The sequence below is a fragment of the Sphaerodactylus townsendi genome, linkage group LG03 (assembly GCF_021028975.2).
Source record: "Sphaerodactylus townsendi isolate TG3544 linkage group LG03, MPM_Stown_v2.3, whole genome shotgun sequence".
NCBI lineage: Eukaryota > Metazoa > Chordata > Lepidosauria > Squamata > Sphaerodactylidae > Sphaerodactylus > Sphaerodactylus townsendi.
In genome coordinates, this window is record NC_059427.1 from 9,418,714 (window position 1) to 9,430,958 (window position 12,245).

At 51.1% G+C, this 12,245-nt stretch overlaps 1 protein-coding gene across 1 annotated transcript in view; it reads right to left on the reverse strand.

The window, feature by feature from the left end:
• The window catches only part of LOC125429901, a 33,376-nt gene that overhangs the window by 12,820 nt on the left and 8,311 nt on the right, over positions 1-12,245 (reverse strand). The window contains exons 3-4 of the mRNA XM_048491482.1: positions 10,243-10,416; positions 3,359-3,448 (exon numbers count right to left, since the gene is read on the reverse strand). Of these exons, the coding sequence (XP_048347439.1) occupies positions 3,359-3,448; positions 10,243-10,416 (264 nt within the window). The remainder of the gene's footprint in view (positions 1-3,358; positions 3,449-10,242; positions 10,417-12,245) is intronic.

Genomic DNA, 12,245 nt, shown 5'->3' on the forward strand with positions numbered 1-12,245 from the left:
TGCTGCTGGGTCAGCAGTGCATTATTACTACAGCTGGGCACGTTCACTGGGTGAATTTGGAGGCAGAACCAGCATGCCCTACCTCAAAGGTTGTAGTTGTGGTGAAAGGGAGTCTCTCATGTGCACAGTGTACATTATGCCATCCTCAAGATCCTCTGAAAGAATGAGTACGCAGGATATAAATGGGGATGGGGAACTCACACCCAAAAACTTCAGTGTCATTTCCGGATCCTTCCTCTTTCTCATCTATTATTAATTCTTCTCGCTGTCACGCCGCTTTCTTTCCTCAGCTTTTAAGCTTCCATCATCTCTGCTTTTCAGGCCGATCATCAGTCAGCTTCTCCTGTGATGAGGGAGAGAAAAGAAACAAGTACAATGTTAACTCAAATCTGACTCCTGCACTTTCTTATAGTTCATGAAAGAGTACGGTATGCCACATTATTTTCTGGTTGCATGTGGGGAATTCCAGCTTCGGAAGTCCTTTTACGTGAAAAAAATCCACGCATAGCAGAAAAAAATTAGAACAGACCAAGGAGAACAACAGAACCCTTGGCCTATTCTTTGACATTTGCTGTGCTTTGTTTTCCATTTTTTTAAAAACATAGCAAATATCCCAAAATGGAAGCTCTTGAAGAGTGGTGCGGCTTGTAGAGTCTATCTGATCTCCAAAGCGATACCCAAGAAATCTCTGTTGGTCTTTAAGATGCTACTGGACTCAAATGAACGCTAAAGCTAAGCAGCATAGTTTCTTCCACTACCTTGATTTCTCTTTCATGTATGAGACCAGGCCTCGAACTCTAAGCTGTCGTCTTTGCCACTTATAGGTTTCCCACTTTGGCCGCTTTCCGCGCGGCCATCGATAGAGATTGGGGTTGCCGGCGCGTGACAGGACGGGGCGTGAATCTAACTCCCCCCCTGGGACCCGATCCTCGCGACGTAATCGGTCCTGCAGAAACTACCGGAAAGACGGGCGCTATGGGAGCCACCGCCTCGGCTTTACCTACTCATCTCTGTGGTCAGCCCAGCTGGCGTCACCGGTAAGTTCTGGGGACCACGACTTCTGCGACCTGCACGACCAAGCCTGCGGCCGCGAGAGGCAGTGGGTGTAATCCCCAGGTTCATGGCTTAATGCTGTAGATGGGTCCGCAGAGATGGTAGGAATCGACAATCGTCACAGGGGAGTGGATGGCACCCGCTTCCGAGTGCCGGCTGTCGCTTTATCTTACGGCACTTAGCGGCTGGAAGTCAGCCAGTTTCCGTTTTCCGTGAAACCGGCTGGGGGAACGAGGTCGAAAACGAGGCGTTTTCAGCGCTTCCGGGAGGTATAAAAGCGAGCTGCACAGCAGCTGCACGAGCCAACTCGCCTTCGAGTGGACAGCTCCCCTGGGACGGCAAGTACGCTTACCGCCCCCAGGGCCTCTGCTCTATGGCCCATGCAGAAAGCGGGCCTTTGATGATCCTGTCAAAGGATTTTAATGTCTATCATTTAGAATATATATGCTTTTCATGGCTTGGATTTTATCCGCAGTTAGGGGCATAAATAGGCCTGAAACTGCAACGGTTCACAGAATCTGCTTAGGAGAGATGCCCTGAAAAGTTATGATTATGAATTTTCTTTCTCTGCTCCAGCACCCAGTTACTGTCCTTGGAAAGATAGCTGAAAGATAGCCAGGGAGAACTGATTTTGTTATTCATTAGGAGACAGCAGTTCATCCCACAGCATAAATCCAAGAACAAAGAATGATGAGGTGCTGCAAATGAAAAAACTTGTGCTGATCTTATATTTGGATGCTGAGAGGGCAATACCATGCTCTGGAAAGATGTTGAGAATCAGAGTAAAGGCAGCCAGACATTTTTTTTCTTCACATAGAAGAGGACTTTCTTGGGATTTATATCCTGTCTTCTCTCTCATATAAAGAATCTCAAAGTGGCTTACAAAGCTCCTTCCTTCCTCTCCTCTCACAAGAGACACCTTTGTGAACCGTAAGTGGGGCTAAGAGATAATTCATAGAGAACTGAGACTGGCCCAAGAGTCACCTGGCAGGCTTCATGTGGGAAGAGCAGGGAAAGAAATTGGATTCACCAGATTGGAGTCCACTCTGCTCATGTGAAGGAGTAGAGGGAATCAAAACCCCGGTTTACCTAATCAGAACCTGTACCATTTATGTGTTGGAATGGGAAACAAATACACATTTCTACCAGTGATAAGAGTCCACTCCCACTTCTTGCAGAGGCTCCATCCAACAACTGTCATGGGAGGCACACACCAGATCCCTCGGGTCTCTAGGGTTCAATGTTTTTTTCAACAGGTAACATTGCCTCTGAACATGGAGGTTTCATTTTAGCTATCTAGGCCAACAGTCCTAATTGAATGGATTTTTTAGGTACACGGAGGCATCCATGTCTCAGCTCTTCAGACCAGTGGTCCTCCTAGTCTGTGCACTCCCACACACGCATGCCAGCTGGGTGACCTTTAAGCCTAATCCACAGCTCTATGGAGCTCTCACAGGGTGTTTGTTGTGAGGCGGGAAGGGAAAGAAGTTTATAAGCTCCTTTGAGTCTCCTCCTTACAGGAAAAAAAAGGGGGGATATATATAAATCCAACTCTTTCTTCTTCTTCTTTCTTCTTCTTCTTCATGTGTCCATATCTGGGTGGCTCCAAGCAAAACCTGACCTTTGTCAGATCTTAGAAGCTAAGTAGGATAAGCCCTGGTTTGTACTTGGGATGGGAGGCCACCAAGGAAGTCCAGGAGTTGTATATAGAGGCAATCAATAGCAAAACACCTCAGCTCATCTTATGAGGGGGTTGCCATGTTTTCAAGCCAAGTTATCACCTCACAGGGTTGCTGGGATGAGAGAAAGGAGAACTGTGTAAAGAATCACTTCTGGGTTCCCCACTGGGAAGAAAAAGTGTGGTATAAATAAAAGAAAAAATAAATAAATCAAATATCTGCAAAAAGATGCCTTTCCCCTAAACTCCCTCAGGCAGGTCAGCCATTAGGATATGGAGAAACTTTGTTTTCTACTGTTTGCTACAGCCGCATCTAATTTTTGTCCTGCCTTTCCTCAAAAAAAAAAGCTCAAGGTGACAGATGTAGTTCTCCTTTCCATTTTTATTCCCCACAACCTATCCTTGTTCACGGATAATGATTGGGAGTGCATGCTCGAAGTCAGTCCTGTCTCCCTTTGTCTGGCTGAGGACTCCAAGATCACTTGAACACCTCACCTACTACCAGGCCCTGGGGATGATGGGACCTTCCACATTCAAAGTAGCAGAAGCTCTTGCCACCGAGTCACCCGATTCTCCCAAATCAAATCACTTTGATTTCAATCAGTCCTTGCTGACCTGTATACTTACTTTGTTATCCTGAGGTGACAGAGGCAGATCACAGGCAGTCTGGGAAGCAGGCGCCGGTGGATGGACAGGCCCGGAAAAATGGTCCTCTGCCTGGAAGAAACCCCCAAAGACATTAACCTCAACCAAGAACAAATCAGCCACTCATGAAGCGTTACAGAGATAGTATCTAAGCTCCTATTCTTTTTTAACAGTATGTATTAAAAAGGCCTTCTGAAAAAACATGGAAGGGCTGTATCTTGTGGACATGTGTAAGGAATTCCATAGAAGCAGAAATAAAAGGCTCTTTGGTGTAAAAGACCGTTTATTCAGACATCTTAGAAAGCTCAAGTACACGCAGTGGCAGGAATGGGTTCTCCCGCCAGAAACACAGGTTATAACTCTGTCCATCCCATCCCCCTCCCGGATTCCCATGGGAACGGAGGTCTCATCTCCCTCGCAGAGATAAGGTCTCCGCCGAAGAAGCTGGCCCATCGCCCGGGCTGTGGAATGTACTCAAGGTTAGGCGGCTGCCCTTCTCATCAACACCATTGAATCCTTTACACCTGCCTCCCTTTAAAGAAGACCCCTCCCCAGGTTTATGCGGAAAGGCTGTGGAAAGCAGAAATAAGGGTGAAGCGGCCAATATTCTCGGAATAAACCCACTGATTATACCCAGAGGAATATCCCACCCAAGAGACTAAATATTGCAAGCGCTTATGACATTAAAGCTGAGAGTCCAGGATGGCGCCAATTTACGTAATGCTTGTGGCCATCAATAATAGTCAGTGGGGTCTCTCCGTGGAGTCGTGCAGGCATCGGAGACGGAGCCTCCTTGAGTAAACTGGAATGGAAGACAGGATGAATGTTACTAAGAGAGTTAGGCAAATCCAATCGGGCAGTGACATCATTAATCACTTTAGTAATCTAGAAAAGGTCCCGCCTAATCTTTGCCTAGTTTGGAAAATTTATGCACGCCTCTGAGATTTTTGGTAGACAAATACACCCAAAGCCTACACGAGAGGGAACTGAGGTGCTTATCCGCTTTGCAGCTTTTGGGAGTCCTTAGCCTGTTGTAAGGCAGTCTGGACCGATTTCCACCCCTCGGCTAGGGATGAAATCCATTGTTGAAACTCTGGAGGATCCAATGCTTCCGCTGGTAGTTGCGCAACGGTGGAAGGAGACCAGACACAATTTCAAAGGGGGGTTTTTTTGTACTGCTATGAACCGCATTGTTATAGGCGTACTCCGCCAAACGGAATGAGCTCGCACTAATTGTCTTGGTGGTAGTTGGTGTAACAACGCAAATACTGCTCTAGGGTTCTGTTCGCTCTCTCCCACTCACCGCCACTTTGAACGTGGTAGGGCGGCAATCACCGGGCTGCCCCTAACAACCCTAGAAAAGCTTTCCAGAACTTTGAAATGAATTGAGGGTCAGCGGTCGGAGACCACCTTAACGGGCGGAGTGTAGACGGTAAATATGCTGAATGAACAGACGAGCCAACTTAGGAGCCGGAGGGATGGAAGCACATGGAATGAAATGGGCTTGTTTAGAAAAATAAGTCCACCACCACCCACAAGACCGTGTTGCCATGACTTTCTGGCAAATCTGTAATAAAATCCATGGAGATGACTTCCCAGGGCGGGAGGCCACCGGGAGAGGTTTCAACAGACCATGGGGCTTTCCGGAACGGTCTTGGCTTCTGCACAAACAGAGCAGCCTTTAATATCGCCTCAATGTCCCATAGCGCATCGCCAGCCACCAGAATTGACGGGCGGGCCAAATGCAGAGTTTTTAGAAAGCCAAAATGTCCAGCCGAAGCTGGCATCGTGGCAGGCCTCGAGAACCTGCTTGCGGAAGGAAGGAGGGAGGCATTACCAACAATCCCCGCCAAACGCCATTCTCCAAGCGCAACTGGGAGTCGCCCGCCGGAGGCTCGCCGCCTCGGGCCTCAAGTTCCCCGTGAGGAAAGGAGAGACCAGGCTGGGAATGGGCGGAGAAGGAGGAGTGGATGTCTGAGATCGGGTGACAGCCAGCCCCAATTGGGAGGGGGGAGAGAACAGTGCGCGGAATGTCCCGTAAGGCAGCTCCACCCTCCCGGTAGGCGCTGAGCCGCATCCAGCCAGTTTATTGGTTTTCCGGGAAAAATGGACCGTGGAAAGAGAAACGAAAAGAAATCGCCCAACGGTTGCTTTATGGACATCTTGAGGGGGGGGTGGAGAGGGCGCCAAGTTCTTGTGATCCGACCAAACTTGAAAGGGGTGTTTAGCCCCTCCAGCCAGTGGCCAGGTGGAGAGGGCTACTTTAATGGCCGCAGATCTCTTTATCCCCACAGTCCAGTTGAGTTCAGCACCAGAGAATTTCTTTGATAAATAAGCACACGGAACCAGCCTATCATCTTTATTTCTCTGCAACAGGGCTGCTCCAAGCGCTTTGTCCGGGGCATCCACGTGAACGATAAACGGGAGATCTGGGTCAGGGTGCTTTAGGATAGGTTCGGTGGTAAAAGCAGACTTTAAAAGCTGAAAGGCTGTTTGACACTCTTCAGACCAGGAAAGGGGGCCCCGGCTTGGCGGACAGTGGATCTTTACCCTTAGTGCGCAAGAGGTCTGTGAGAGGGAGAGTCAGCTCAGCTTAATTGGGGTATAAAGTCACGATAGAAATTAGCAAAACCTAGAAAAGATTGGAGTTCTTTTCAGTTGGTGGGAGCCATTGGAGGACTGCATCAATCTTAGCAGGATCCATTTGCAGGCCCTCGGGCGAAGATTCGGGTAACCCAAATAGTCAATAGAGGTTTGTGGAAACAGCACTTGAAAGTTTGGCAAAGAGGGAGTTGTTGAGCAAGCTGCTTTCAATACTTCCCAACCAATGCTTCATGCTCTTCCATGGTTTGTGAATAAATTAAAACGCCATCTAAGTATACCACTACTCCCTTGTACAATAAATCATGGAGAACTTCGCTGATAAGGGCCATAAAAGCCCCGGGGCCCCACTTAACCCGAATGGCATTATTAAGTATTCAAACTGTCCAAACTTTGTGTTAAATGCAGTCAAGTGTTCATAGCCTTCAGCAATTCTGACTCTGTAGTAAGCCTCTCTCAAGTCCAACTTAGTAAAGATGCCGTCCTTTGCCCAATGCGCGCCTAAAAGGTCCTTGATCAAAGGCAAAGGGTATTTATTGGACAGGGAGACTGCATTGAGACCTTGGTAATCTGTGCAGAGCCGTAAAAGACCCATCTTTCTTTTTTACAAACAAAACAGCAGCAGCATGTGTCTGTTTGGTAGCCCGGCCAGATGAACCTCCGCGGCGAGGTTCTTGTCTAAGAAGGCACGGGTTCCTTCTCCTCATTGGGACTCATAATGGTAGATTCTACCTTGGGCAGTTGCCTCTGGCTGTATTACGATTTTGCAGTCAGTGTCTCTATGGGGTGGCAACTGATCGCATTCTTGCTCCTGAAATACCCTGGCTAGATCTTGGTGCCCCGGGTGGGATGCCGGTAGAATCGGGAGCAATCGCTGATGAAGCCAGGGGTGTGTCGAGAGTTTTCCCCCAATTCATGTGTTCCCGCGAGGGAGGGTCAGTGAATTCCAAGGTCCTTTCTTTCCAAGGGAATTTTGGTTCATGTAACAACAACCATGGCATGCCCAGAACTATGGAGTGTTTGGCCACTGGCGCCAGAATAAAACTCATTTTCTCCCAATGGTCGGCGAGCGGAGGAGAACCGGTTATGCTTTTGAACTGGGCCGGTCCTTCGCTCCCGAAGAGGACTGCCGTCCATTTGGGTGAAGGGGTATGGGCTTAGCCAGGGGATTTGGTCTAGACCTAGCTCCTCCGCCACCTGGGGCCTCATTAAACAATGAGCAGCCAGAATCCACAAGGGCTGAGGCTATAATACGAGTATGCTTAGCGGGGTTGGCCAGAAACGCTTGGATTGTAATGGAGCGCTTGCCTTCACTCACCGCTGCCTGGAGTCGAACCCATGTCCAATGGGGCTGAAGAAAGGCAAACTGCTGCGCCCCTCCTCCGGTCAGCCGATGACTGCTTTAGATGAGGCCCGCTGGGGCGCCCAGATTCGCGCTGTGGCTTGGCAGATGGGGTGCGGCGGGCGTCGGAGTGGTTGGCTTCTGTTTTTCGGCAGTTGGCGGCCAGGTGACCGGACCTCCGGTGAGTAAAGACACAATCCCAGCCAGCGACGGCGCCGGAGGTGGTCTCGGTAGGAGCTGCTGGACTTGGCAGGTGGACGCAGTGGCCGGCTTCGGGCGCATGGCCTCCGCACGAGCGTATTCAAAGCGAGACGCTACTTGGGATCCCAATGTAATCCAATCAGCAATAGTGCGGGGACCCGAATTAAAAAACACTGTTTCACGCGAGCTTGCTGTCGACAGCATCTGAGAAGTATTCGTGATTTCATGCGCTCAGGCCACTCTGGAGGGGAGTCGAGCAGCCGCATCGCCTGAAATTCACGGGCAAATTCTGCAAACGAGCGGTTGCCTTGCTGGATAGTTTTGATGGTGCGCGGATAGCTTCATTTTCCGCACCTGGATCTTGAAGCGAGCCCTCAAGGCTTGGAGGAATGCGGGCACCGCGGCGAGAATCTTCATCTTGCAGATCCAAAAGAGTCACAAACCAGTCGGCTGCTGCCCCATCCAGGACTGGAGCCGATGTCCCGTATTTTCGCTCAGACCGGGTATAAATCATCATAGTCCCTCCATGTGGGCATCGAAGTTGCAAAATGAAGTAGGGAAGTTTGGAAGCGGTCCCATCAAACGGGCAGGTATTGGAGGTCTGTAGTAACCCCTTTCCACGGCTCCTGCGCTCGCAGAGGGCGGCGTGCAGGTTGAGCGGGCTGAGGCTGCGGGTTGCGCAGGGGGGGCCGGAATCGGGTGGAGGTATCAGCCGTGCCGCTGGTGTTCCGGTGGGAGCCGGGTCCTTGGACGGTGGCTGGACCCAGCAGCTGCCGCCTCGGGTGCCGCCTGTACCCGTGACAGCGTAAACTCCAACTTGCTGCCCTGGTCTGCTGCTTCCTCAGTTCCTCTCCAAGGCAGCCAGCTCTCTCCTTATGCGAAGTCAATGCATCCTGGTGCGCATGCAAAGCTGCTTTCTCGTTCTAATTTAGCCAGTTCGCCCCGCTGGAACAGCTGCAGTAAGTTCACTTTGAGTGCGCAAGGCCTGAACACTCACGCTGACGCTGTAAGTTCAGTTTGGAGTGTTCCAGGACTTTATCATGGACTGATAGATTCTGGCGATATTGCCGCTTGAGCGCATCCTTGGCACGGTCCAATTCGAAGTTGGACTTCTTTCGCGCCTTGCTGCTCCTGTCTCTCTGCAGGTTTTCACGCTCTTGCTGCAGCTGTTCTCGTTCCTCTTCCCATAGCTGGCGCTCACGGGCCCATGCTTCTTGGGCATCTCGCAGTCGCCCACTTCCTCATCCCAGCTCTCTTCGATGGGAGAGGGAACAGATCCGCTGGGAGGGCAGGCTTTCTCCGGACTCCTCGCTGTCTGGACGCGGAGGCATCGTGGCCCACCGGGTGGCTCCACGGGGCATCTCAGGTGCAGCCGCTTGGTCCGGGATCAGGGGTCCGGGATCGGAAGACGGTAATGGATACCCCTCCCAATCCCTGGTATAGTCCCAGTGTCACCGGTGGTCTTCGGATGGGCCCCAGTGCTGTGCCACGGTGGTTCTTTGGGAGCATCACCAAAATACGAGTCCAGGAATCGTTCAATGGACTCCTGGGTTGCCGCATGAAAGGTGGTCAGGCCCGTCTCCTCGTGACAGGTTGCATCTGAGGTTTATAATCCATAATGAAAAACGGGTAGATATCCGATCCACAGGCCGATCCATAGACAGCGCCCCAAAGCGACTCATGTAAGTCCCCATGGTCGCGTCTTCACGTCCCTCGCTCCAACGGGAGTAAAGGAAGACTCGTGCTGATCTGAGGGGCGGGAAAGAGTCACCAGCGAGACCCGCTCTCTCCGCCGGGTTCCTCCAGATCCAGAAGGGAAAGGTCGGAGCCCCTCTTTGGGAGCTACCGCATCTTCCCAGAAACATCCAACCTCTCCATGCCGAGGCACCAGAGGTCCACTGCACTAGGAATATAGGTGAATTAGGATTCCTGCCACAATGTAAGGAATTCCATAGAAGCAGAAATAAAAGGCTCTTTGGTGTAAAAGACCGTTTATTCAGACATCTTAGAAAGCTCAAGTACACGCAGTGGCAGGAATGGGTTCTCCCGCCAGAAACACAGGTTATAACTCTGTCCATCCCATCCCCCTCCCGGATTCCCATGGGAACGGAGGTCTCATCTCCCTCGCAGAGATAAGGTCTCCGCCGAAGAAGCTGGCCCATCGCCCGGGCTGTGGAATGTACTCAAGGTTAGGCGGCTGCCCTTCTCATCAACACCATTGAATCCTTTACAACATGCTTGCATGGCATCAGAGTTCGGGGGTTTAATTTTTCAGGAAATGTAAACTGACCAGTTGTGTAGCGCCAAGGGGGGTGGGGGGTGCGCAATGCACCAGGCACACCAGTGCGGGGGCATGGCGGGGGCGGGAAGGGGCACAGGGCGTACACGTGCCCCGGGTGCCGTTCCCCCTCGCTCCGGCCCTGAAACTGACTCAATCATGCCATGACTTCAGAGGTGGTAAAAGGGAACAGAAATTGGCCATGCTGGCAGGGGATGATGGGAACTGTAGTCCATAACATCTGGAGTGCCAAAGGTTCGCCACCACTGCTATATACCCACCCCTATTAGGTATGTGGCCAATATTCAGTTTGTCAGTTTTCAAGGGCATCCCAATAAGAACTCATGGGAGAAATCAAGTGTGAGGCAGGGCAAGGGGCTCGGCCTCAACTCCTTCTCTTACAGATGAATGAAATGTACCAGGCCAAGCCACTGGAATGCATACCACAGACTCATCGCCGGTGAGGCCCTCATTTCCTTGGTTTTCTGGTAATGCCACGCGGGCCACGCTCTCCTTTTCCTCTTGTAACGACACCTTCTTGCTGTCTATCGGTTCCTTGGGTGTCCCCTCATGTGCTCTCTCCTTTTTAAGGTCAATCAGATGTTCTTCTGACATTTCCTGATGGAGGAGGAAAGGGGGGGAAGAAAGACTGAAGGTCATGCTAAGTCTCTTCACACACACCCACACAGAAAACAAAGGAAGGGTACTGAGCACAGGAATCTGCCTCATCCCAGGTCAAATCAGTCTGTGTCTACTCAGACTAGGGTCAATTCCCCACTTCAGAAATTAAAATAGATACAAACCGGTTTGGTAAGATTCGGGACCTTTTGAACACGGTTTCATGGTCCCCACTGCAGCTTCTGCTCCCTTGTTCCCAGAAACGCAGCAGCCATGCAAGAGTTCCCACTGAGGGCGGATCAAATGCGCGATCTGCTCAGGGGCTATCCTGATTGGCTGCTGCATTGTGCTGGGGCGGGAATTTTTTTTGCTGTCAAACTGACGGATCCACGTCTGTGCGAGCATGCGCAGGATGACTCTACGCGGAGACGAAGAAACAGGTGATTAAAACAAAGCCCTGTTTCCACGCACCTCCATGTAGTCGGATCCACGTGGATACGACATGTAGCACTGCTTTGTATTGCCTTCTACTCAGTCAATCAGTCTAAACCGGCCCCATGTTGCTTCGTATCCACGTGGATCTCCGGTCCGCGAAATAAAAAAAAGGGCTGTGCGTGCAGCGCCCACAGCCCACTGTGTCCTAATTGGATGGGAGGCTCCAGGCCACTCGCAAGGGCGGGTAAAACGAATCTGGATTCACCCCCTGTAGGGGTGAGCCAGCGAACCCAGCAGAGCCTCAGACAGAGCACAGGAATGCCTGCGCCATCTGTTGCCTTCTGGGCGCACACGCTCACCTGTCACAAGACCCCCATGACTCACGGGTCACAAGATGCCCCAGACAAAGGGACAAAGGACACATACCCCCAGGTATGGATTAGGCCCAGACAGGAACGTTTCCTCTCTCACGTACGAAGCCCCTATGAGTCATGTATTGTGCAACATTCTCCAGCTCTCCCGCCTTCCCCAAACCCTTAATAAAAGGTGCCAGGGACCCCAGCTCGGCAGATTAGCCAGATCCATTGATCACGCTAGATCGCCACTGGCTTCTCTCCACCGGATCCTGATATCGCTGCGTCTCATCTCTTCATTGTGTCGTACGGAACGACTTCAACCGGCCCCCGCAACTCCCCCACCGCTCCAGATTGCCCATGCGTTTTTCAAAAAGGTCTACTTTCTTCCAGGTTCTAAAATAACACGTGCTGGGGGGGGGGGGGAGCGCCAGAAACAGGATGAATGGGCGTTCGGTGCTGGTGAAGTGGGGAGTTCTGCAGGAAACCTGGATATTTGGAGTGACGAGCACACATCTAATCGTGAGTGGGGAATCGATCTAGGAGTGGCTCTCCAGGGCCTCAAGGCAGAGGTCTTTCACATCAACTCTCACCTGATCATTTTGACTGTCAATGAGAGGGGCTGAATCTGGAACTTTCTGCATGCCAAGAAGTGCTGCGCTGCTAAATGATTACTGTTGACATGACGCAGGGACCCACATATTTGAAGGACCAGCTCCTTCCATACAGCCCTCCAAGCCTGCTATTGTCATTGGGCAGCCACCTGTGGGCTACCCGCCAGAGTGGCCTGTCTGGCATCGACCAGAACCCAGACCTCTTCCATTGTGAGTCTAGTTCTGTGGAATGGACTCCCCGAAGAGGTGAAATGTCCCCTGCTCCTGGGTTCAGGAGGCACTGCAAGGCCTGCTAGTTTGTCACGGCTTTTGTGGGGGTTTGAATGGCAGGCACCTTTGAAAGAGGAAGAAGAGTTTAAATTTATACCCCGCCTTTCTCCTCAAGGTAGCTTACAAACTCCTTTCCCTTTGTCTCCCCACAACAGAC